This window comes from Phyllobates terribilis, unplaced genomic scaffold (genome assembly GCF_046119375.1).
Source record: "Phyllobates terribilis strain yellow unplaced genomic scaffold, ASM4611937v1 Scaffold_3__8_contigs__length_932513732, whole genome shotgun sequence".
Classification (NCBI taxonomy): Eukaryota; Metazoa; Chordata; class Amphibia; order Anura; family Dendrobatidae; genus Phyllobates; species Phyllobates terribilis.
Genome location: NW_027362763.1, coordinates 24,806,323 through 24,833,061, shown reverse-complemented (window position 1 = coordinate 24,833,061; position 26,739 = coordinate 24,806,323). Strand labels below are relative to the sequence as shown.

The 26,739-nt window shown below is 44.9% G+C and overlaps 1 protein-coding gene across 1 annotated transcript in view; it reads left to right on the top strand.

Annotated features, from left to right (window-relative positions):
- LOC141258400 (putative Polycomb group protein ASXL2) overlaps positions 1-26,739 on the top strand; it is a 146,153-nt gene that overhangs the window by 7,159 nt on the left and 112,255 nt on the right. Inside the window, exons 2-4 of the mRNA XM_073673401.1 lie at positions 13,634-13,716; positions 13,811-13,919; positions 21,882-22,035. Of these exons, the coding sequence (XP_073529502.1) occupies positions 13,634-13,716; positions 13,811-13,919; positions 21,882-22,035 (346 nt within the window). The remainder of the gene's footprint in view (positions 1-13,633; positions 13,717-13,810; positions 13,920-21,881; positions 22,036-26,739) is intronic.

Here is a 26,739-nt window from a genome sequence, read left to right as displayed (position 1 = left end):
ATGGCTTTGGGGGCAGGTGCGGGGCCGCAGGGTTCGGGGGCAGTTGCGAGGATGATGGCTTTGGGGGCAGGTGCGGGGCCTCAGGGTTCGGGGGCAGATATGAGGCCGTGGGGCGCGGTGATTTCGCCATGCTGCCTGTGCACATCATGTGTTCGGAGTGCAGTCTGCCCCCTACAGGCAGAGGCCGGCATCTCTTTCTGAATGTTGACATGGCGAGGGACGTCTTTGCTGATAGTTTTCTCCCACCGATTATAAAGACTTGGCCTCGGTGCTTTCATTGCTGTCGCACACAGCGCCATACAGGAGTGTGGCAGTGCCAGGTACTGCAGCGCCGTCACGTCTCTTCGCTCTCCTTCTTGCTGGAGGCTTTATTGTGGCTGTGGAGGAAATATGTTCCCATGCTGCATGGAAACCATCAGCAAGCGGCCTGTGCCGGTCCTGTGTGGCGTCAGGAGCTGATTGTTGAGTCAGGGTGAGATGATGGCTGCAGCCGTCCTGTGCGGCCCTTATGGAGGTAGTGCCGGCATCTGACTGTGTGGCCCCATGGAATCGGCCCCTGAGGCATCCGCAACTCGGACGATCACAGCAGATCGGTCCCTGGCTGTACCCCGTCCCACCACCGAGAGGCGTCATCGTCCTCGCCTGTGTAACAGCGGACAGATTGGCAGCCGGGATAACACAGGGTTGTGTGGAAGAACGAGTCGGCGGCGGAGGATGGTGGAGATCTGTCTCCGCGGGGTCGCGTCGCCCGTCACGTCTGGATCATGTGTCCCGGGTATGGCTGTGACGCCCTCACCACCAGAGCTCGCCAGGGATGTCGCAATTAACCCTCAATACCATCACCCAAGACCACCAGGAGCGTCACTACTAACACCTGGCCAGCCAAGATTACCAAAGATGTAGGCATTAACCCTTTCCATCCAATACCGTCAAATAGTTACTATTAACCCTCTCAACCCCCATTCCTTATCAGATGTTACCATGAACACTAGATAAGACTATCATGTCTGCCATTATTAGCCCAGCACCATTGATATTAGCATTAACCCTTCAGCACCCTTTCTGTTGAAAGGAGCCTGCATTACCAGACTCAACCATGGAGAAGAGTGGCGCTGTTTCTGGAGATAACGCAGCTGACCTTTTCCTCATCTACAATGCTGTGGAGAGATCTGAGCAGAACATGCATCAGAGAAGATGAACTGGTGAAGAACTTCAGCTAAAAGCTTCACCAGCATCATCTCACATTTTCCTGGATGATGGGAGAAGTTGTTCTGTGGGGTGGTTTAGATCACATTCTTTATTCATGGGATCAGGTCACAAGGCAAAAGTGATCACTAAGCGGCTCGGAGAACAGAACATTTTGGGTCCAGGAAACCCCCCAGATCTCTGAGGACTGCCATCAGAATAAGGGGCAGAAGTGTGGAGGAATAAGGGGGCAGAAGTGTGGAGGAATAAGGGGCAGAAGTGTGGAGGAATAAGGGGCAGAAGTGTGGAGGAATAAGGGGGCAGAAGTGTGGAGGAATAAGGGGCAGAAGTGTGGAGGAATAAGGGGCAGAAGTGTGGAGGAATAAGGGGCAGAAGTGTGGAGGAATAAGGGGGCAGAAGTGTGGAGAATAAGGGGGCAGAAGTGTGGAGGAATAAGGGGCAGAAGTGTGGAGAATAAGGGGGCAGAAGTGTGGAGAATAAGGGGGCAGAAGTGTGGAGGAATAAGGGGGCAGAAGTGTGGAGGAATAAGGGACAGAAGTGTGGAGGAATAAGGGACAGAAGTGTGGAGAATAAGGGGCAGAAGTGTGGAGGAATAAGGGGCAGAAGTGTGGAGGAATAAGGGGCAGAAGTGTGGAGGAATAAGGGGCAGAAGTGTGGAGGAATAAGGGACAGAAGTGTGGAGAATAAGGGGCAGAAGTGTGGAGGAATAAGGGGCAGAAGTGTGGAGGAATAAGGGGCAGAAGTGTGGAGAATAAGGGGCAGAAGTGTGGAGGAATAAGGGGCAGAAGTGTGGAGGAATAAGGGGCAGAAGTGTGGAGGAATAAGGGGCAGAAGTGTGGAGGAATAAGGGGGCAGAAGTGTGGAGGAATAAGGGGCAGAAGTGTGGAGGAATAAGGGGGCAGAAGTGTGGAGGAATAAGGGGCAGAAGTGTGGAGAATAAGGGGCAGAAGTGTGGAGGAATAAGGGGGCAGAAGTGTGGAGGAATAAGGGGGCAGAAGTGTGGAGGAATAAGGGGGCAGAAGTGTGGAGGAATAAGGGGCAGAAGTGTGGAGGAATAAGGGGCAGAAGTGTGGAGGAATAAGGGGCAGAAGTGTGGAGGAATAAGGGGCAGAAGTGTGGAGGAATAAGGGGCAGAAGTGTGGAGGAATAAGGAGCAGAAGTGTGGAGGAATAAGGGGGCAGAAGTGTGGAGGAATAAGGGGCAGAAGTGTGGAGGAATAAGAGGCAGAAGTGTGGAGGAATAAGGGGCAGAAGTGTGGAGGAATAAGGGGTAGAAGTGTGGAGGAATAAGGGGGCAGAAGTGTGGAGGAATAAGGGGGCAGAAGTGTGGAGGAATAAGGGGGCAGAAGTGTGGAGGAATAAGGGGGCAGAAGTGTGGAGGAATAAGGGGCAGAAGTGTGGAGAATAAGGGGCAGAAGTGTGGAGAATAAGGGGGCAGAAGTGTGGAGGAATAAGGGGCAGAAGTGTGGAGGAATAAGAGGCAGAAGTGTGGAGGAATAAGGGGCAGAAGTGTGGAGGAATAAGGGGTAGAAGTGTGGAGGAATAAGGGGGCAGAAGTGTGGAGGAATAAGGGGGCAGAAGTGTGGAGGAATAAGGGGGCAGAAGTGTGGAGGAATAAGGGGGCAGAAGTGTGGAGGAATAAGGGGCAGAAGTGTGGAGGAATAAGGGGCAGAAGTGTGGAGGAATAAGGGGGCAGAAGTGTGGAGGAATAAGGGGGCAGAAGTGTGGAGGAATAAGGGGGCAGAAGTGTGGAGGAATAAGGGGCAGAAGCGTGGAGGAATAAGGGGCAGAAGCGTGGAGGAATAAGGGGCAGAAGCGTGGAGGAATAAGGGGGCAGAAGCGTGGAGGAATAAGGGGGCAGAAGTGTGGAGGAATAAGGGGGCAGAAGTGTGGAGGAATAAGGGGGTAGAAGTGTGGAGGAATAAGGGGCAGAAGCGTGGAGGAATAAGGGGGCAGAAGTGTGGAGGAATAAGGGGCAGAAGTGTGGAGGAATAAGGGGCAGAAGTGTGGAGGAATAAGGGGCAGAATTGTGGAGGAATAAGGGGGCAGAATTGTGGAGGAATAAGGGGGCAGAAGTGTGGAGGAATAAGGGGCAGAAGCGTGGAGGAATAAGGGGCAGAAGCGTGGAGGAATAAGGGGCAGAAGCGTGGAGGAATAAGGGGGCAGAAGTGTGGAGGAATAAGGGGGCAGAAGTGTGGAGGAATAAGGGGGCAGAAGTGTGGAGGAATAAGGGGCAGAAGCGTGGAGGAATAAGGGGCAGCGCTGCCGGGAATATTGAGGCGTCATAGAAACTTCATGTATTTGTCAATAAAATGTAACAATGTGCGGAATGTTTATGATTGTCTTCCAGTAACCATAGAAACAGCCGACTAAAAGAGCAAAAAAACATTGGAGAGGGAAATGTACATGAGAAGGATAAAATGTAGAAGTGGAATAGATTCTAGCCGTGATGTATGAGACGCACATCTCGGCCGCTGCTGCTGGCACATCTCGGCCGCTGCTGCTGGCACATCTCGGCTTCTGCTGCTGGCACATCTCGGCCGCTGCTGCTGGCACATCTCGGCCGCTGCTGCTGGCACATCTCGGCCGCTGCTGCTGGCACATCTCGGCCGTTGCAGCTGGCACATCTCGGCCGTTGCAGCTGACACATCTCGGCCGTTGCAGCTGGCACATCTCGGCCGTTGCAGCTGGCACATCTCGGCCGCTGCTGCTGGCACATCTCGGCCGCTGCTGCTCGCCCATCTCTGCGCTGGTTTACGTCCCAGAGGCCACAATTTCCAGGATAATTGTCTGCTGTGTTTGGTGGTAACCACAGCTCTGGCTTCTAGGGAATATCTCATCTGCACGATGCAGGATTAGGGCCAGAGAGCTGGGATTAGTCAGCAGCCTCTATTAATACCACTGCAGACAGATCGCCCTGCTGTCCGTGATGTCAGGTACATGGCCGCCTGCTGCTCCCGCACCATAGGAGGGGGAGGGGCCGGCGAGAGGGCAGCACCCAATACACACACAAGTGTGCACAAACACCGCATCACTGCTCTACACGTTACAGCTCCACATGCAGAATAATGAGCGCAGCTCTGGAGTATAATACAGGATGTACAGTGGCTTGCGAACGTATTCACCCCCTTGGCTTTTTACCTATTTTGTTACATTACAACCTGTCTTAAATATGTTTGTGACGTGAGGAAAATATAGGCATAAATTAAATTTATGGGGTCAAATAGCTAAAAATTGGCATGTGCAAATGTAGTCATCCATTTTGCTATGAAGCCCCTAAACATTTTTGTTGCAAGCAATTCCCTTCATAAGTCCCATGCTTAGTGACAGGATGTCCCCTGTGTGTAATCTAATGTCACATGTCTGTATATACACTTAACTGAAAGGCCACAGAGGCTGCAACACCATTAACAAGAGGCACCACTAACCAAACACCATGAAGACCAAGGAGATCTCCAAACACCACCATAAAGACCAAGGAGATCTCCAAACAACACCATGAAGACCCAGGAGATCTCCAAACACCACCATAAAGACCAAGGAGATCTCCAAACACCACCATGAAGACTCAGGAGATCTCCAGACACCGCCATGAAGACCCAGGAGATCTCCAAACACCACCATGAAGACCCATGAGATCTCCAAACACCACCATGAAGACCCATGAGATCTCCAAACACCACCATGAAGACCCATGAGATCTCCAAACACCGCCATGAAGACCAAGGAGATCTCCAGACACCGCCATGAAGACCCATGAGATCTCCAAACACCACCATGAAGACCAATGAGATCTCCAAGCACCACCATGAAGACCCATGAGATCTCCAGACACCGCCATGAAGACCCATGAGATCTCCAGACACCGCCATGAAGACCAAGGAGTTCTCCAGACACCGCCATGAAGACCAAGGAGTTCTCCAGACACCGCCATGAAGACCAAGGAGTTCTCCAGACACCGCCATGAAGACCAAGGAGATCTCCAGACACCGCCATGAAGACCAAGGAGATCTCCAGACACCGCCATGAAGACCAAGGAGATCTCCAGACACCGCCATGAAGACCAAGGAGATCTCCAGACACCGCCATGAAGACCAAGGAGATCTCCAGACACCGCCATGAAGACCAAGGAGATCTCCAGACACCGCCATGAAGACCAAGGAGATCTCCAGACACCGCCATGAAGACCAAGGAGATCTCCAGACACCGCCATGAAGACCAAGGAGATCTCCAGACACCGCCATGAAGACCAAGGAGATCTCCAGACACAGCCATGAAGACCAAGGAGATCTCCAGACACCGCCATGAAGACCAAGGAGATCTCCAGACAAGTCAGAGTTGTTGAGAAGTACAGTCAGGGTTGGGTTATTAAAAAAAATAAATAAATAAATAAATCTCCAAATCTCTGATGATCCCCCAGAGCACCACCAAATCCGTTATCATCAAATGGAAAGAACATGGTATCTCAACAAACAGACAGGGTGCCCACCCAAACTCTCAGCCCGAGCAAGAAGGGCATTAATCAGAGAGGCAGCACAGAGGACAAAGGTAACCCTGAAGGAGCTGCAGAGTTCCCAAGCAGAGACTGGAGTATCTGTCCATACGACCACAATAAGCCGTACACTCCATAGAGGTGGCCTTTATAGAAGAGTGGACAGAAAAATGCCTTTACTTACACACACAAATTGAAAGGATTGTTTTGAGTTTGCCAAAGAACATGGGAGACTGAAATTGAACTTTTTGGCCACCAAGGTAAATGCTGTCTCAGGCACAAACTAACACAGCTCATTTCCCCAAGAACACCATCCCCACAGTGAAAGACGGTGGTGGCAGCAGCATGCTGTGGGGATGTTTTTCAGCAGCAGGGACAGGGAAAATGGTACAAGTTGAGGGGAAGATGGATGGTGCAAAATACAGGAATATTCTTGAGCAGAACCTGTTTCAGTCTGTCAGTGACTTGAGCCTGGGACGGAGGTTCACCTTCCAACAAGACATTGACCCAAAGCTACTGCTAAAGCAACACTCGAGTGGTTTAAGGGGAAACGTGTAAATGTTCTGGAGGGTCCGAGTCACAGCCCAGATCTTAATCCAATGGAGAATCTGTGGTCAGATGTGAAGATCGCTGTTCACCAGAGGAAACATCTAACCTGAAGGAGCTGGAGCAGTTTTGCCTGGAGGAATGGGCAAAAATCCCAGTGGTCAAATGTGGAAAACTCATAGAGACTTATCTAAAGTGACTGCAGCTGTAATTGCCACAAAAGGAGGCTCCACAAAGTACTGACTGTAGGGGGGTGAATAGTTATGCACACTGAAGTTTTCAGCTATTTTGTCCTATTTGTTTGTTTTACAAAAAAAAAAGAAAACCAAATGTTCACAGTAGGTCGGCACCAGCAGAATAGTGAGTGCAGCTCTGGAGTATAATACAGGATGTAACTCAGGATCAGTAATGTAATGTATGTACACAGTGACTGCACCAGCAGAATAGTGAGTGCAGCTCTGGGGTATAATACAGGATGTAACTCAGGATCAGTAATGTAATGTATGTACACAGTGACTGCACCAGCAAAACAGTGAGTGCAGCTCTGGAGTATAATACAGGAGGTAACTCAGGATCAGTAATGTAATGTATGTACACAGTGACTTCACCAGCAGAATAGTGAGTGCAGCTCTGGAGTATAATACACTATTTAATTTCCCTTTAGTAAAAAATGTGTAATGCAATTTTCTCCAATCTGCAGAAATAAAGTGCCTTGAAAAAGTATTCATATTCCGTGAGCTTTACCTTATTTTTTCACATTATGTCCACAAACTTAAAGGGATATTCCCATCTCCAAGATCCTATCCCAATATGTAGTAGGTGTAATAATAATAATAATAATAATATTAGCAAATACCTCCAATTAGAAATGTGGTATAGTTTTTCTGATTTGCTATGTCTCTTTCCTCATGTGCAGGTATTGCAGGACCTTAGGTATCCATGGTTACGACCACTAGCAGCTAGCTAACCATCTGTCACTTTATCAGTGGTCGTAACCATGGATACCTAAGGTCCTGCAATACCTGCACATGAGGAAAGAGACATAGCAAATCAGAAAAACTATACTACATTTCTAATTGGAGGTATTTGCTAATATTATTATTATTATTATTACACCTACTACATATTGGGATAGGATCTTGGAGATGGGAATACCCCTTTAATTGTTTTTTAATTTGGATTTTCTGTTATACCAACACAAAGTAGCGAGTATTTGTGATGAGTAAAGGAAATGGTACTTAAAAAATATAAATCTGAACATTATCAGCTGCATTTGTATTCAGCCCCCCCGAGTCTGTATTTTGTAGGACCACCTTTCTCTGCAGTTACTGCTGCAGTCTTTTGGGGTCTGTCTCTCCAGCTTTCTCTGCAGTCTTTTGGGGTCTGTCTCTCCAGCTTTCTCTGCAGTCTTTTGGGGTCTGTCTCTCCAGCTTTCTCTGCAGTCTTTTGGGGTCTGTCTCTCCAGCTTTCTCTGCAGTCTTTTGGGGTCTGTCTCTCCACCTTTCTCTGCAGTCTTTTGGGGTCTGTCTATCCCACCTCTCACTGCAGTCTTTTGGGGTCTGTCTCTCCACCTTTTTCTGCAGTCTTTTGGGGTCTGTCTCTCCACCTTTCTCTGCAGTCTTTTGGGGTCTGTCTCTCCACCTTTCTCTGCAGTCTTTTGGGGTCTGTCTCTCCAGTTTTCTCTGCAGTCTTTTGGGGTCTGTCTCTCCAGCTTTCTCTGCAGTCTTTTGGGGTCTGTCTCTCCAGCTTTCTCTGCAGTCTTTTGGGGTCTGTCTCTCCACCTTTCTCTGCAGTCTTTTGGGGTCTGTCTCTTCCACCTTTCTCTGCAGTCTTTTGGGGTCTGTCTCTCCACCTTTCCCTGCAGTCTTTTGGGGTCTGTCTCTCCACCTTTCTCTGCAGTCTTTTGGGGTCTGTCTCTTCCACCTTTCTCTGCAGTCTTTTGGGGTCTGTCTCTTCCAGCTTTCTCTGCAGTCTTTTGGGGTCTGTCTCTCCAGCTTTCTCTGCAGTCTTTTGGGGTCTGTCTCTCCAGCTTTCTCTGCTTCAGTCTTTTGGGGTTTGTCTCTCCAGCTTTCTCTGCTTCAGTCTTTTGGGGTCTGTCTCTCCACCTTTCTCTGCAGTCTTTTGGGGTCTGTCTCTCCAGCTTTCCCTGCAGTCTTTTGGGGTCTGTCTCTCCAGCTTTCTCTGCAGTCTTTTGGGGTCTGTCTCTCCACCTTTCTCTGCAGTCTTTTGGGGTCTGTCTCTTCCAGCTTTCTCTGCAGTCTTTTGGGGTCTGTCTCTTCCAGCTTTCTCTGCAGTCTTTTGGGGTCTGTCTCTCCAGCTTTCTCTGCAGTCTTTTGGGGTCTGTCTATCCCACCTCTCACTGCAGTCTTTTGAGGTCGTCTTTTGGGGTCTGTCTCTCCAGCTTTCTCTGCAGTCTTTTGGGGTCTGTCTCTCCAGCTTTCTCTGCAGTCTTTTGGGGTCTGTCTCTCCAGCTTTCTCTGCAGTCTTTTGGGGTCAGTCTCTTCAGCTTTCTCTGCAGTCTTTTGGGGTCTGTCTCTCCACCTTTCCCTGCAGTCTTTTGGGGTCTGTCTCTCCACCTTTCCCTGCAGTCTTTTGGGGTCTGTCTCTCCACCTTTCCCTGCAGTCTTTTGGGGTCTGTCTCTTCAGCTTTCTCTGCATCCTTTTGGGGTCTGTCTCTCCCACTTTTCTCTACTGCAGTCTTTTGGGGTCTGTCTCTCCAGCTTTCTCTGCAGTCTTTTGGGGTCTGTCTCTCCAGCTTTCTCTGCAGTCTTTTGGGGTCTGTCTCTCCAGCTTTCTCTGCAGTCTTTTGGGGTCTGTCTCTCCAGCTTTCCCTGCAGTCTTTTGGGGTCTGTCTCTCCAGCTTTCTCTGCTGCAGTCTTTTGGGGTCTGTCTCTCCACCTTTCTCTGCAGTCTTTTGGGGTCTGTCTATCCCACCTCTCACTGCAGTCTTTTGAGGTCGTCTTTTGGGGTCTGTCTCTTCCAGCTTTCCCTGCAGTCTTTTGGGGTCTGTCTCTCCAGCTTTCTCTGCAGTCTTTTGGGGTCTGTCTCTCCAGCTTTCTCTGCAGTCTTTTGGGGTCTGTCTCTCCAGCTTTCCCTGCAGTCTTTTGGGGTCTGTCTCCCCAGCTTTCTCTGCTGCAGTCTTTTGGGGTCTGTCTCTCCACCTTTCTCTGCAGTCTTTTGGGGTCTGTCTATCCCACCTCTCACTGCAGTCTTTTGAGGTCATCTTTTGGGGTCTGTCTCTCCAGCTTTCTCTGCAGTCTTTTGGGGTCTGTCTCTCCAGCTTTCCCTGCAGTCTTTTGGGGTCTGTCTCTCCAGCTTTCTCTGCAGTCTTTTGGGGTCTGTCTCTCCAGCTTTCTCTGCAGTCTTTTGGGGTCTGTCTCTCCAGCTTTCTCTGCAGTCTTTTGGGGTCAGTCTCTTCAGCTTTCTCTGCAGTCTTTTGGGGTCTGTCTCTCCACCTTTCCCTGCAGTCTTTTGGGGTCTGTCTCTCCACCTTTCCCTGCAGTCTTTTGGGGTCTGTCTCTCCACCTTTCCCTGCAGTCTTTTGGGGTCTGTCTCTTCAGCTTTCTCTGCATCCTTTTGGGGTCTGTCTCTCCCACTTTTCTCTACTGCAGTCTTTTGGGGTCTGTCTCTCCAGCTTTCTCTGCAGTCTTTTGGGGTCTGTCTCTCCAGCTTTCTCTGCAGTCTTTTGGGGTCTGTCTCTCCAGCTTTCTCTGCAGTCTTTTGGGGTCTGTCTCTCCAGCTTTCCCTGCAGTCTTTTGGGGTCTGTCTCTCCAGCTTTCTCTGCTGCAGTCTTTTGGGGTCTGTCTCTCCACCTTTCTCTGCAGTCTTTTGGGGTCTGTCTATCCCACCTCTCACTGCAGTCTTTTGAGGTCGTCTTTTGGGGTCTGTCTCTTCCAGCTTTCCCTGCAGTCTTTTGGGGTCTGTCTCTCCAGCTTTCTCTGCAGTCTTTTGGGGTCTGTCTCTCCAGCTTTCTCTGCAGTCTTTTGGGGTCTGTCTCTCCAGCTTTCCCTGCAGTCTTTTGGGGTCTGTCTCCCCAGCTTTCTCTGCTGCAGTCTTTTGGGGTCTGTCTCTCCACCTTTCTCTGCAGTCTTTTGGGGTCTGTCTATCCCACCTCTCACTGCAGTCTTTTGAGGTCATCTTTTGGGGTCTGTCTCTCCAGCTTTCTCTGCAGTCTTTTGGGGTCTGTCTCTCCAGCTTTCCCTGCAGTCTTTTGGGGTCTGTCTCTCCAGCTTTCTCTGCAGTCTTTTGGGGTCTGTCTCTCCAGCTTTCTCTGCAGTCTTTTGGGGTCTGCCTCTCCAGCTTTCCCTGCAGTCTTTTGGGGTCTGTCTCTCCACCTTTCCCTGCAGTCTTTTGGGGTCTGTCTCTCCAGCTTTCCCTGCAGTCTTTTGGGGTCTGTCTCTTCAGCTTTCTCTGCATCCTTTTGGGGTCTGTCTCTCCCACTTTTCTCTACTGCAGTCTTTTGGGGTCTGTCTCTCCAGCTTTCTCTGCAGTCTTTTGGGGTCTGTCTCTCCAGCTTTCTCTGCAGTCTTTTGGGGTCTGTCTCTCCAGCTTTCTCTGCAGTCTTTTGGGGTCTGTCTCTCCAGCTTTCCCTGCAGTCTTTTGGGGTCTGTCTCTCCAGCTTTCTCTGCTGCAGTCTTTTGGGGTCTGTCTCTCCACCTTTCTCTGCAGTCTTTTGGGGTCTGTCTATCCCACCTCTCACTGCAGTCTTTTGAGGTCGTCTTTTGGGGTCTGTCTCTTCCAGATTTCCCTGCAGTCTTTTGGGGTCTGTCTCTCCAGCTTTCTCTGCAGTCTTTTGGGGTCTGTCTCTCCAGCTTTCTCTGCAGTCTTTTGGGGTCTGTCTCTCCAGCTTTCCCTGCAGTCTTTTGGGGTCTGTCTCTCCAGCTTTCTCTGCTGCAGTCTTTTGGGGTCTGTCTCTCCACCTTTCTCTGCAGTCTTTTGGGGTCTGTCTATCCCACCTCTCACTGCAGTCTTTTGAGGTCATCTTTTGGGGTCTGTCTCTCCAGCTTTCTCTGCAGTCTTTTGGGGTCTGTCTCTCCAGCTTTCCCTGCAGTCTTTTGGGGTCTGTCTCTCCAGCTTTCTCTGCAGTCTTTTGGGGTCTGTCTCTCCAGCTTTCTCTGCAGTCTTTTGGGGTCTGTCTCTCCAGCTTTCTCTGCAGTCTTTTGGGGTCTGTCTCTCCAGCTTTCTCTGCAGTCTTTTGGGGTCTGTCTCTCCAGCTTTCCCTGCAGTCTTTTGGGGTCTGTCTCTCCAGCTTTGCACATCTAGAGGTGACATTGTGCCCCGTCTTCTTTGCCCCCTCGCTCTCGCTCAGTGATCAGATGGAGACGTCTGTGATCAGTGATTTTCTCGTCTTGTCACAGCTTCTCTGGGATTTGGGTCTGGACTGTGACTGCGCCGTTCACACATTGGAATATGCTCTGATCTAAACCCTCCATTGTAGCTCTGGCAGGAGGTTTAGGGTCATTGTCCTGCTGGAAGGTGAACCTACACCCCAGTATCAAGTCTCCTGCAGGTTTTCCTCCAGTATTGTCCTCTATTTAGCTCCATCTATCATCCTATCACCTCTGACCAGCTTCCCTGCCTCTTCTGGAGAAAAGTCTCCTGAGAGCATGATGTTGCCTCCACCATGTGTGACGGTGGGGATGGTGTTTAGTTTTCCGCCACACTTAGCGTTTTCCATTTAGCCCATAAAGTTCTCCTTTGGTCTCATCTGCCCTGAGCTTCTTCTTCCACATGTTGCTGTGTCCTCTACATGAATTTTTACAAACTGTTAACAGGACGTTTATGGTTTTCACAAATGTCTTCTTCTTGCCACTCTTCCATTAAGGCCAGATATTTGGAGTAGACGACTAGTAGTTGTCCTGTGGACAGATTCTCCCCCCTGAGCTGTGGATCTCCGCAGCTCCTCCAGTGACCATCGGCCTCTTGGCTGTTTCTCTAATTGGTGATCTCCCTGCTTGGGATGTCAGTGTATGCGGACGGCCATGTATTGGGAGGTTTGCAGTTGTCACAGTGACTCAGTGGTTATCACTGTGTGATGGCTCAGTGGTTAGCACTGCAGCCTTGCAGCGCTGGGATCCTGGGTTCAAATCCTACTAAGGACGACATCTGCAAGGAGTTTGTATGTTCTCCCCGTGTTTGCGTGAGTTTCCTTCTGGTTCTCCGGTTTACTCCCACACTCCAAAGACGGATACGGATTCTAGATTGTGAGCCCCAATGGGGACAGCGCCCATAATGTCTGTGGAATTAATGGCGCTATATAAGTGAGTAAAATAAATAAAAGATAAAATTACTCCTTACATTTTTGGATGATTGATTGCACAGTGCTCTCTGAAATATTCAGACATTGGGCTGTTTTTTATAACCTAACCCCGCTTTTCTCAAAACTTTATCCCTGGCCTGTCTGGTGGGCTCCTTGGTTTTCAGATTTATCCCTGACCTGTCTTGTGAGCTCCTTGGTTTTCAGATTTATCCCTGACCTGTGTGGTGAGCTCCTTGGTTTTCAGATTTATCCCTGACCTGTCTTGTGTGCTCCTTGGTTTTCAGATTTATCCCTAACCTGTGTGGTGAGCTCCTTGGTTTTCAGATTTATCCCTGACCTGTCTTGTGAGCTCCTTTGTTTTCAGATTTATCCCTGACCTGTGTTGTGAGCTCCTTGGTTTTCAGATTTATCCCTGACCTGTCTTGTGAGCTCCTTGGTTTTCAGATTTATCCCTGACCTGTGTGGTGAGCTCCTTGGTTTTCAGATTTATCCCTGACCTGTCTTGTGAGCTGCTTGGTTTTCAGATTTATCCCTGACCTGTCTGGTGGGCTCCTTGGTTTTCAGATTTATCCCTGACCTGTCTGGTGAGCTCCTTGGTTTTCAGATTTATCCCTGACCTGTCTGGTGCGCTCCTTGTTTTTCAGATTTATCCCTGACATGTCTGGTGGGCTCCTTGGTTTTCAGATTGATCCCTGACCTGTCTGGTGGGCTCCTTGGTTTTCGTGATGCTGTTTGATCCCTAATGTTCTCACACAAACCTCTGAGGCCTTCACAGAACATCTGTAGTTATACTGAGAAGAAATCACACGAAGGTGGACACAATGTACTAATTATGTGACTTCTGGAGGCGATTAGCCATTTTGGATTTTATTTGGGGGGGGGTATGAGACTACAGGGGGCTGAATACTAATGCACAGAACAATGTTCAGATTTGTATTTTTGTAATAATCAGAAAGCCTCTTATTTCCTTTACATGTCAGAAATCCTTGTTACTTTGTGTAAATCCATCAGTTTGTGGGTGTAATGTGCGGTTGTGCAGATTCCTGCTCCTTGTAGCAGAGCAGTATAGGCGGCACGACGGAGATGATCTCTTTGCTGTGCTGACTGTCTCCTTCTTCTTTCCATCTTCAGGTGTTAGAGAAATACCACAACACGCCTATGAGCCATAAAGAGATCCTGCAGGTGATCCAGCGAGAAGGACTGAAGGAGATCAGGTGAGTCTGGATCCTGCGGTGCTCCTAGATCGCTCTCTGTATGTGCCGCGCTCCGTGCTCTCCTCCTCTTCATGTTCGTGACTGTGTTTTGCAGCGGCACCTCTCCCCTCGCCTGTCTGAACGCCATGCTGCACACCAACTCCCGAGGTGATGAGGGCATGTTCTACAAGGTCCCGGGCAGAATGGGGGTCTACACCCTGAAGGTAAGATCTATGCAAGACCACCTGTGCTATCACCACAACTATGAGATTACCACCAGTGACCACAGTCGTACTGCTCTGCTGGAGCATTACATTACTGATCCTGAGTTACCTCCTGTATTATACTCCAGAGCTGCACTCACTATTCTGCTGGTGCAGTCACTGTGTACATACATTACATTACTGATCCTGAGTTACATCCTGTATTATACTCCACAGCTGCACTCACTATTCTGCTGGTGCTGTCACTGTGTACATACATTACATTACTGATCCTGAGTTACATCATGTATTATACTCCAGAGCTGCACTCACTATTCTGCTGGTGCAGTCGCTGTGTACGTACATTACATTACTGATCCTGAGTTACATCCTGTATTATACTCCAGAGCTGCACTCTCTATTCTGCTGGTGCAGTCACTGTGTACATACATTACATTACTGATCCTGAGTTACCTACTGTATTATACTCCAGAGCTGCGCTCACTATTCTGCTGGTGCAGTCACTGTGTACATATATTACATTACTGATCCTGAGTTACATCCTGTTTTATACTCCAGAGCTGCACTCACTATTCTGCTGGTGCAGTCACTGTGTACATACATTACATTACTGATCCTGAGTTACATCCTGTATTATACTCCAGAGCTGCACTCACTATGTACATACATTACATTACTGATCCTGAGTTACATCCTGTATTATACTCCAGAGCTGCACTCACTATTCTGCTGGTGCAGTCACTGTGTACATACATTACATTACTGATCCTGAGTTACATCCTGTATTATACTCCAGAGCTGCACTCACTATTCTGCTGGTGCAGTCACTGTGTACATACATTACTGATCCTGAGTTACATCATGTATTATACTCCAGAGCTGCACTCACTATTCTGCTGGTGCAGTCACTGTGTACATACATTACATTACTGATCCTGAGTTACATCCTGTATTATACTCCAGAGCTGCACTCGCTATTCTGCTGGTGCAGTCACTGTGTACATACATTACATTACTGATCCTGAGTTACATCCTGTATTATACTCCAGAGCTGCACTCACTATTCTGCTGGTGCAGTCACTGTGTACATACATTACATTACTGATCCTGAGTTACATCATGTATTATACTCCAGAGCTGCACTCACTATTCTGCTGGTGCAGTCACTGTGTACATACATTACATTACTGATCCTGAGTTACATCCTGTATTATACTCCAGAGCTGCACTCACTATTCTGCTGGTGCAGTCACTGTGTACATACATTACATTACTGATCCTGAGTTACATCCTGTATTATACCCCAGAGCTGGACTCACTATTCTGCTGGTGCTGTCACTGTGTACATACATTACATTACTGATCCTGAGTTACATCATGTATTATACTCCAGAGCTGCACTCACTGTTCTGCTGGTGCAGTCGCTGTGTACGTACATTACATTACTGATCCTCAGTTACATCCTGTATTATACTCCAGAGCTGCACTCACTATTCTGCTGGTGCAGTCACTGTGTACATACATTACATTACTGATCCTGAGTTACATCCTGTATTATACTCCAGAGCTGCACTCACTGTTCTGCTGGTGCAGTCGCTGTGTACGTACATTACATTACTGATCCTCAGTTACATCCTGTATTATACTCCAGAGCTGCACTCTCTATTCTGCTGGTGCAGTCACTGTGTACATACATTACATTACTGATCCTGAGCTACCTCCTGTATTATACTCCAGAGCTGCACTCACTATTCTACTGGTGCAGTCACTGTGTACATACATTACATTACTGATCCTGAGTTACCTCCTGTATTATACTCCAGAGCTGCACTCACTATTCTGCTGGTGCAGTCACTGTGTACATACATTACATTACTGATCCTGAGTTACCTACTGTATTATACTCCAGAGCTGCGCTCACTATTCTGCTGGTGCAGTCACTGTGTACATATATTACATTACTGATCCTGAGTTACCTTCTGTATTATACTCCAGAGCTGCACTCACTATTCTGCTGGTGCAGTCACTGTGTACTTACATTACATTACTGATCCTGAGTTACATCCTGTATTATACTCCAGAGCTGCACTCACTATTCTGCTGGTGCAGTCACTGTGTACATACATTACATTACTGATCATGAGTTACCTTTTGTATTATACTTCAGAGCTGCACTCACTATTCTGCTGGTGCAGTCACTGTGTACACACATTACATTACTGATCCTGAGTTACATCCTGTATTATACTCCAGAGCTGCACTCACTATTCTGCTGGTGCAGTCACTGTGTACATACATTACATTACTGATCCTGAGTTACCTTTTGTATTATACTTCAGAGCTGCACTCACTATTCTGCTGGTGCAGTCACTGTGTACATACATTACATTACTGATCCTGAGTTACATCCTGTATTATACTCCAGAGCTGCACTCCCTATTCTGCTGGTGCAGTCACTGTGTACATACATTACATTACTGATCCTGAGTTACCTTTTGTATTATACTCCAGAGCTGCACTCACTATTCTGCTGGTGCAGTCACTGTGTACATACATTACATTACTGATCCTGAGTTACCTCCTGTATTATACTCCAGAGCTGCACTCACTATTCTGCTGGTGCAGTCACTGTGTACATACATTACATTACTGATCCTGAGTTACATCCTGTATTATACTCCAGAGCTGCACTCACTATTCTGCTAGTGCAGTCACTGTGTACATACATTACATTACTGATCCTGAGTTACATCCTGTACTATCCTTCAGAGCTGCACTCACTATTCTGCTGGTGTAGTCACTGTGTACATACATTACATTACTGATCCTGAGTTACATCCTGTATTATACTCCAGAGCTGCACTCACTATTCTGCTGGTGCAGTCACTGTGTACATACATTACATTACTGATCCTGAGTTACATCCTGTATTATACTCCAGAGCTGCACTCGCTATTCTGCCGGTGCAGTCACTGTGTACATACATTACATTACTGATCCTTAGTTACATCCTGTATTATACCCCAGAGCTGCACTCACTATTCTGCTGGTGCAGTCACTGTGTACATACATTACATTACTGATCCTGAGTTACCTCCTGTATTATTCTCCAGAGCTGCACTCACTATTCTGCTGGTGCAGTCACTGTGTACATACATTACATTACTGATCCTGAGTCACATCCTATATTATACTCCAGAGCTGCACTCCCTATTCTGCTGGTGCAGTCACTGTGTACATACATTACATTACTGATCCTGAGTTACATCCTGTATTATACTCCAGAGCTGCACTCACTATTCTGCTGGTGGAGTCACTGTGTACATACATTACATTACTGATCCTGAGTTACCTCCTGTATTATTCTCCAGAGCTGCACTCACTATTCTGCTGGTGCAGTCACTGTGTACATACATTACATTACTGATCCTGAGTCACATCCTATATTATACTCCAGAGCTGCACTCCCTATTCTGCTGGTGCAGTCACTGTGTACATACATTACATTACTGATCCTGAGTTACATCCTATATTATACTCCAGAGCTGCACTCACTATTCTGCTGGTGCAGTCACTGTGTACATACATTACATTACTGATCCTGAGTTACATCCTGTATTATACTCCAGAGCTGCACTCACTATTCTGCTGGTGGAGTCACTGTGTACATACATTACATTACTGATCCTGAGTTACATCCTGTATTATACTCCAGAGCTGCACTCACTATTCTGCTGGTGCAGTCACTGTGTACATACATTACATTACTGATCCTGAGTTACCTCCTGTATTATACTCCAGAGCTGCACTCACTATTCTGCTGGTGCAGTCACTGTGTACATTACATTACTGATCCTGAGTTACCTCCTGTATTATACTCCAGAGCTGCACTCACTATTCTGCTGGTGCAGTCACTGTGTACATACATTACAATACTGATCCTGAGTTACATCCTGTATTATACTCCAGAGCTGCACTCACTATTCTGCTGGTGCAGTCACTGTGTACATTACATTACTGATCCTGAGTTACCTCCTGTATTATACTCCAGAGCTGTACTCACTATTCTGCTGGTGCAGTCACTGTGTACATACATTACATTACTGATCCTGAGTTACATCCTGTATTATACTCCAGAGCTGCACTCACTATTCTGCTCCTGCAGTCACTGTGTACATACATTACATTACTGATCCTGAGTTACATCCTGTATTATACTCCAGAGCTGCACTCACTATTCTGCTGGTGCAGTCACTGTGTACATACATTACATTACTGATCCTGAGTTACATCCTGTATTATACTCCAGAGCTGCACTCACTATTCTGCTGGTGCAGTCACTGTGTACATACATTACATTACTGATCCTGAGTTATATCCTGTATTATACGCCAGAGCTGCACTCACTATTCTGCTGGTGCAGTCACTGTGTACATACATTACTGATCCTGAGTTACATCCTGTATTATACTCCAGAGCTGCACTCACTATTCTGCTGGTGCAGTCACTGTGTACATACATTACATTACTGATACTGAGTTACCTCCTGTATTATACTCCAGAGCTGCACTCACTATTCTGCTGGTGCAGTCACTGTGTACATACATTACATTACTGATCCTGAGTTATATCCTGTATTATACTCCAGAGCTGCACTCACTATTCTGCTGGTGCAGTCACTGTGTACATACATTACTGATCCTGAGTTACATCCTGTATTATACTCCAGAGCTGCACTCACTATTCTGCTGGTGCAGTCACTGTGTACATACATTACATTACTGATACTGAGTTACCTCCTGTATTATACTCCAGAGCTGCACTCACTATTCTGCTGGTGCAGTCACTGTGTACATACATTACATTACTGATCCTGAGTTACATCCTGTATTATACTCCAGAGCTGCACTCACTATTCTGCTGGGTGGAGTCACTGTGTACATACATTACATTACTGATCCTGAGTTACCTCCTGTATTATACTCCAGAGCTGCACTCACTATTCTGCTGGTGCAGTCACTGTGTACATACATTACATTACTGATCCTGAGTTACATCCTGTATTATACTCCAGAGCTGCACTCACTATTCTGCTGGTGCAGTCACTGTGTACATACATTACATTACTGATCCTGAGTTACATCCTGTATTATACTCCAGAGCTGTACTCACTATTCTGCTGGTGCAGTCACTGTGTACATACATTACATTACTGATCCTGAGTTACATCCTGTATTATACTCCAGAGCTGTACTCACTATTCTGCTGGTGCAGTCACTGTGTACATACATTAAAATACTGATCCTGAGTTACATCCTGTATTATACTCCAGAGCTGTACTCACTATTCTGCTGGTGCAGTCACTGTGTACATACATTAAAATACTGATCCTGAGTTACATCCTGTATTATACTCCAGAGCTGCACTCACTATTCTGCTGGTGCAGTCACTGTGTACATACATTAAAATACTGATCCTGAGTTACATCCTGTATTATACTCCAGAGCTGCACTCGCTATTCTGCTGGTGCTGTCACTGTGTACATACATTACATTACTGATCCTGAGTTACATCCTGTATTATACTCCAGAGCTGCACTCACTATTCTGCTGGGTGGAGTCACTGTGTACATACATTACATTACTGATCCTGAGTTACCTCCTGTATTATACTCCAGAGCTGCACTCACTATTCTGCTGGTGCAGTCACTGTGTACATACATTACATTACTGATCCTGAGTTACATCCTGTATTATACCCCAGAGCTGCACTCACTATTCTGCTGGTAGAGTCACTGTGTACATACATTACATTACTGATCCTGAGTTACATCCTGTATTATACTCCAGAGCTGCACTCGCTATTCTGCTGGTGCTGTCACTGTGTACATACATTACATTACTGATCCTGAGTTACATCCTGTATTATACTCCAGAGCTGCACTCACTATTCTGCTGGTAGAGTCACTGTGTACATACATTACATTACTGATCCTGAGTTACATCCTGTATTATACTCCAGAGCTGCACTCGCTATTCTGCTGGTGCTGTCACTGTGTACATACATTACATTACTGATCCTGAGTTACCTCCTGTATTATACTCCAGAGCTGCACTCACTATTCTGCTGGTGCAGTCACTGTGTACATACATTACATTACAGATCCTGAGTTACATCCTGTATTATACTCCAGAGCTGCACTCACTATTCTGCTGGTAGAGTCACTGTGTACATACATTACATTACTGATCCTGAGTTACATCCTGTATTATACTCCAGAGCTGCACTCGCTATTCTGCTGGTGCTGTCACTGTGTACATACATTACATTACTGATCCTGAGTTACATCCTGTATTATACTCCAGAGCTGCACTCGCTATTCTGCTGGTGCAGTCACTGTGTACATACATTACATTACTGATCCTGAGTTACATCCTGTATTATACTCCAGAGCTGTACTCACTATTCTGCTGGTGCAGTCACTGTGTACATACATTACTGATCCTGAGTTACATCCTGTATTATACTCCAGAGCTGCACTCGCTATTCTGCTGGTGCAGTCACTGTGTACATACATTACATTACTGATCCTGAGTTACATCCTGTATTATACTCCAGAGCTGCACTCACTATTCTGCTGGTGCAGTCACTGTGTACATACATTGCATTACTGATCCTGAGTTACATCCTGTATTATACTCCAGAGCTGCACTCACTATTCTGCTGGTGCAGTCACTGTGTACATACATTGCATTACTGATCCTGAGTTACATCCTGTATTATACTCCAGAGCTGCACTCACTATTCTGCTGGTGCAGTCACTGTGTACATACATTAAAATACTGATCCTGAGTTACCTCCTGTATTATACTCCAGAGCTGCACTCACTATTCTGCTGGTGCTGTCACTGTGTACATACATTACATTACTGATCCTGAGTTACCTCCTGTATTATACTCCAGAGCTGTACTCACTATTCTGCTGGTGCAGTCACTGTGTACATACATTGCATTACTGATCCTGAGTTACATCCTGTATTATACTCCAGAGCTGTACTCACTATTCTGCTGGTGCAGTCACTGTGTACATACATTACATTACTGATCCTGAGTTACATCCTGTATTATACTCCAGAGCTGTACTCACTATTCTGCTGGTGCAGTCACTGTGTACATACATTGCATTACTGATCCTGAGTTACATCCTGTATTATACTCCAGAGCTGCACTCACTATTCTGCTGGTGCAGTCACTGTGTACATACATTAAAATACTGATCCTGAGTTACATCCTGTATTATACTCCAGAGCTGCACTCGCTATTCTGCTGGTGCTGTCACTGTGTACATACATTACATTACTGATCCTGAGTTACATCCTGTATTATACTCCAGAGCTGCACTCGCTATTCTGCTGGTGCTGTCACTGTGTACATACATTACATTACTGATCCTGAGTTACATCCTGTATTATACTCCAGAGCTGCACTCGCTATTCTGCTGGTGCTGTCACTGTGTACATACATTACATTACTGATCCTGAGTTACATCCTGTATTATACTCCAGAGCTGCACTCACTATTCTGCTGGTGCAGTCACTGTGTACATACATTACATTACTGATCCTGAGTTACATCCTGTATTATACTCCAGAGCTGCACTCACTATTCTGCTGGTGCAGTCACTGTGTACATACATTACATTACTGATCCTGAGTTACATCCTGTATTATACTCCAGAGCTGCACTCACTATTCTGCTGGTGCAGTCACTGTGTACATACATTACATTACTGATCCTGAGTTACATCCAGTATTATACTCCAGAGCTGCACTCACTATTCTGCTGGTGCAGTCACTGTGTACATAGATTACTTATCCTGCACTGATTCTGTGTTATGCTCCAGAGCTGCACTCCCTCTTCCGCAGGCTGTAGTGCAGGCGCTCTCAGGGTGTCTCTCTTACAGAAGGATGTCTCGGTTGCGGTGAGGGATGTCTCGGACTGCTCAGACGACAGCAGTGAGGCTCAGTCGGACTCTCAGAGCTCGGAGAGCAGCTGCTCCAGTAGCGGCACCAGTGCGACCAGTAAGGAGCGGAGGAGGAGCTGCTGGAAGAGAAAAGGTGAGTAGCAGAGACTCTCCAGCCTGGAGATATCACAGCTGCTGAGCTTGTTACAGTGTGTCAGTGCAGATATCAGCTCTCATTCTGATACATTGTAACAAAGCCATTGTGACTGTTGTAAGAGGTGTAAGGTCTGGTGGGGAGTTTAGCCGGATCGTCGCCATCTGCCGCTGTGGCCCCCCGATCCCTCTGCCGCTGTGGCCCCCCGCTCCCTCTGCCGCTGTGGCCCCCCCGCTCCCTCTCCCGCCGTCGCCCCCCACCTCTGTTGGCTGCGCACTGACATCACCGTGCGATGCACATACGTGTGAAACAGGAAGCCGATCTGTAGAAACCACCACTTCCTCCTGAGCAGAAAGACACAACGTATATTCAAATACAGGGGCCCGAGAGAGCAGCCAGCGGAGCCCCCCATTATATCTGCCCGGCAACAGCAGCACAGAGGATGGACAGAGGTCAGCAGCCCCCAGGTGAGAGGCACCGACAGCTGCTCAGCCCCAGCTCTGCTGCATCACCTGCATAGAAGGGTGCGGTATGCTACAAGTCAGGAAAGCTGAGCACAACCACTATGGGGCGCCGTACACCGAGCGGAGGATGGGAAGAGGTGAGGGCACATCACTGACACCCAGAACTGATGGGAGTAGTCACAGCTGCATGACCAGCACTCCTATCATCCACCATGTGTGATAGTACATGTGCTAACCAGTGAGTGTCATCATCTGCAATTACTGCGGTGTCATCTGTGATTGCAGTATCCATGTGTGTACTGGTAGGTAGTGTGCAATAGGGGGCAGTATTATAGTAGTTATATTCCTGTACATAGGGGCAGTATTATAGTAGTTATATTCTTGTACATAGGAGCAGTATTATAGCAGTTATATTCTTGTACATAGGGGGCAGTATTATAGTAGTTATATTCTTGTACATAGGGGGCAGTATTATAGTAGTTATATTCTTGTACATAGGAGCAGTATTATAGCAGTTATATTCTTGTACATAGGGGGCAGTATTATAGTAGTTATATTCTTGTACATAGGAGCAGTATTATAGTAATATTCTTGTACATGGGGGCAGTATTATAGTAGTTATATTCTTGTATATAGGGGCAGTATTATAGTAGTTATATTCTTGTACATAGGGGCAGTATTATAGTAGTTATATTCTTGTACATAAGAGCAGTATTATAGTAGTTATATTCTTGAACATAGGGAGCAGTATTATAGTAGTTATATTCTTGTACATAAGAGCAGTATTATAGTAGTTATATTCTTGTACATAGGGGCAGTATTATAGTAGTTATATTCTTGTATATAGGGGGCAGTATTATAGTAGTTATATTCTTGTACATACGGAGCAGTATTATAGTAGTTATATTCTTGTACATAGGGGGCAGTATTATAGTGGTTATATTCTTGTACATAGGAGCAGTATTATAGTAGTTATATTCTTGTACATAGGGGCAGTATTATAGTAGTTATATTCTTGCACAGAGGAGCAGTATTATAGTAGTTATATTCTTGTACATAGGAGGCAGTATTATAGGAGTTATATTCTTGTACATAAGGGCAGTATTATAGTAGTTATATTCTTGAACATAGGGAGCAGTATTATAGTAGTTACATTCTTGTACATAGGAGCAGTATTATAGTAGTTATATTCTTGTACATAGGAGCAGTATTATAGTAGTTATATTCTTGTACATAGGGAGCAGTATTATAGTAGTTATATTCTTGTACATAAGAGCAGTATTATAGTAGTTATATTCTTGTACATAGGAGCAGTATTATAGTAGTTACATTCTTGTACATAGGAGCAGTATTATAGTAGTTATATTCTTGTACATAGGAGCAGTATTATAGTAGTTATATTCTTGTACATAGGGAGCAGTATTATAGTAGTTATATTCTTGTACATAAGAGCAGTATTATAGTAGTTATATTCTTGAACATAGGGAGCAGTATTATGGTAGTTATATTCTTGTACATAGGGGGCAGTATTATAGTAGTTATATTCTTGTACATAGGGGAAGTATTATAGCAGTTATATTCTTGTACATAGGGGGCAGTATTATAGTAGTTATATTCCTGTACATAGGGGCAGTATTATAGTAGTTATATTCTTGTACATAGGGGCAGTATTATAGCAGTTATATTCTTGTACATAGGGGGCAGTATTATAGTAGTTATATTCTTGTTTATAGGAGCAGTATTATAGTAGTTATATTCTTGTACATAGGAGCAATATTATAGTAGTTATATTCTTGTACATAGGAGCAGTATTATAGTAGTTATATTCTTGTACATAGGGGGCAGTATTATAGTAGTTATATTCTTGTACATGAGGGCAGTATTATAGTAGTTATATTCTTGTACATGAGGGCAGTATTATAGTAGTTATATTCTTGTACATAGGGGGCAGTATTATAGTAGTTATATTCTTGTACATAGGAGCAGTATTATGGTAGTTATATTCTTGTACATAGGAGCAGTATTATAGTAGTTATATTCTTGTACATAGGAGCAGTATTATAGTAGTTATATTCTTGTACATAGTGGGCAGTATTATAGTAGTTATATTCTTGTACATAGGGGGCAGTATTATAGTAGTTATATTCCTGTACATAGGAGCAGTATTATAGTAGTTATATTCTTGTACATAGGGGGCAGTATTATAGTAGTTATATTCCTGTACATAGAAGCAGTATTATAGTAGATATATTCTTGTACATAGGAGCAGTATTATAGTAGTTATATTCTTGTACATAGAAGCAGTATTATAGTAGATATATTCTTGTACATAGGAGCAGTATTATAGTAGTTATATTCCTGTACATAGGAGCAGTATTATAGTAGTTATATTCTTGTACATAGGAGCAGTATTATAGTAGTTATATTCTTGTACATAGAAGCAGTATTATAGTAGATATATTCTTGTACATAGGAGCAGTATTATAGTAGTTATATTCTTGTACATAGAAGCAGTATTATAGTAGTTATATTCTTATACATAGGGGGCAGTATTATAGTAGATATATTCTTGTACATAGGGGCAGTATTATAGTAGTTATATTCTTGTACATAGAAGCAGTATTATAGTAGTTATATTCTTGTACATAAGGGCAGTATTATAGTAGTTATATTCTTGTACATAGGGGCAGTATTATAGTAGTTATATTCTTGTACATAGGAGCAGTATTATAGTAGTTATATTCTTGTACATAGGGGCAGTATTATAAAAGTTATATTCTTGTACATAGGGGCAGTATTATAAAAGTTATATTCTTGTACATAGGGGCAGTATTATAGTAGATATATTCTTGTACATAGGAGCAGTATTATAGTAGTTATATTCTTGTACATAGGGGCAGTATTATAGTAGTTATATTCTTGTACATAGGGGCAGTATTATAGTAGTTATATTCTAGTACATAGGGGCAGTATTATAGTAGTTATATTCTTGTATATAGGGGCAGTATTATAGTAGTTATATTCTTGTATATAGGGGCAGTATTATAGTAGATATATTCTTGTACATAGGAGCAGTATTATAGTAGTTATATTCTTGCACATAGGGGGCAGTATTATAGTAGTTATATTCTTGTACATAGGGGGCAGTATTATAGTAGTTATATTCTTGTACATAGGGGCAGTATTATAGTAGATATATATTCTTGTACATAGGAGCAGTATTATAGTAGATATATATTCTTGTACATAGGAGCAGTATTATAGTAGTTATATTCTTGTACATAGGGGCAGTATTATAGTAGTTATATTCTTGTACATAGGGGCAGTATTATAGTAGATATATATTCTTGTACATAGGAGCAGTATTATAGTAGATATATATTCTTGTACATAGGAGCAGTATTATAGTAGTTATATTCTTGTACATAGGGGCAGTATTATAGTAGATATATATTCTTGTACATAGGAGCAGTATTATAGTAGATATATATTCTTGTACATAGGAGCAGTATTATAGTAGTTATATTCTTGTACATAGGGGCAGTATTATAGTAGTTATATTCTTGTACATAGGGGCAGTATTATAGTAGTTATATTCTTGTACATAGGGGCAGTATTATAGTAGTTATATTCTTGTACATAGGGGGCAGTATTATAGTAGTTATATTCTTGTACATAGGGGGCAGTATTATAGTAGTTATATTCTTGTACATAGGGGCAGTATTATAGTAGATGTATTCTTGTACATAGGAGCAATATTATAGTAGTTATATTCTTGTACATAGGGGCAGTATTATAGTAGATATATTCTTGTACATAGGGGCAGTATTATAGTAGATATATTCTTGTACATAGGGGCAGTATTATAGTAGATATATTCTTGTACATAGGAGCAGTATTATAGTAGTTATATTCTTGTACATAGGGGGTAGTATTATAGTAGCTATATTCTTGTACATAGGGGGTAGTATTATAGTAGCTATATTCTTGTACATAGGGGGCAGTATTATAGTAGTTATATTCTTGTACATAGGGGGCAGTATTATAGTAGTTATATTCTTGTACATAGGAGCAGTATTATAGTAGCTATATTCTTGTACATAGGGGGCAGTGTTGTAGTAGTTATATTCTTGTACATAGGAGCAGTATTATAGCAGTTATATTCTTGTACATAGGAGGCAGTATTATAGTAGTTATATTCTTGTACATAGGGAGCAGTATTATAGTAGTTCTATTCTTG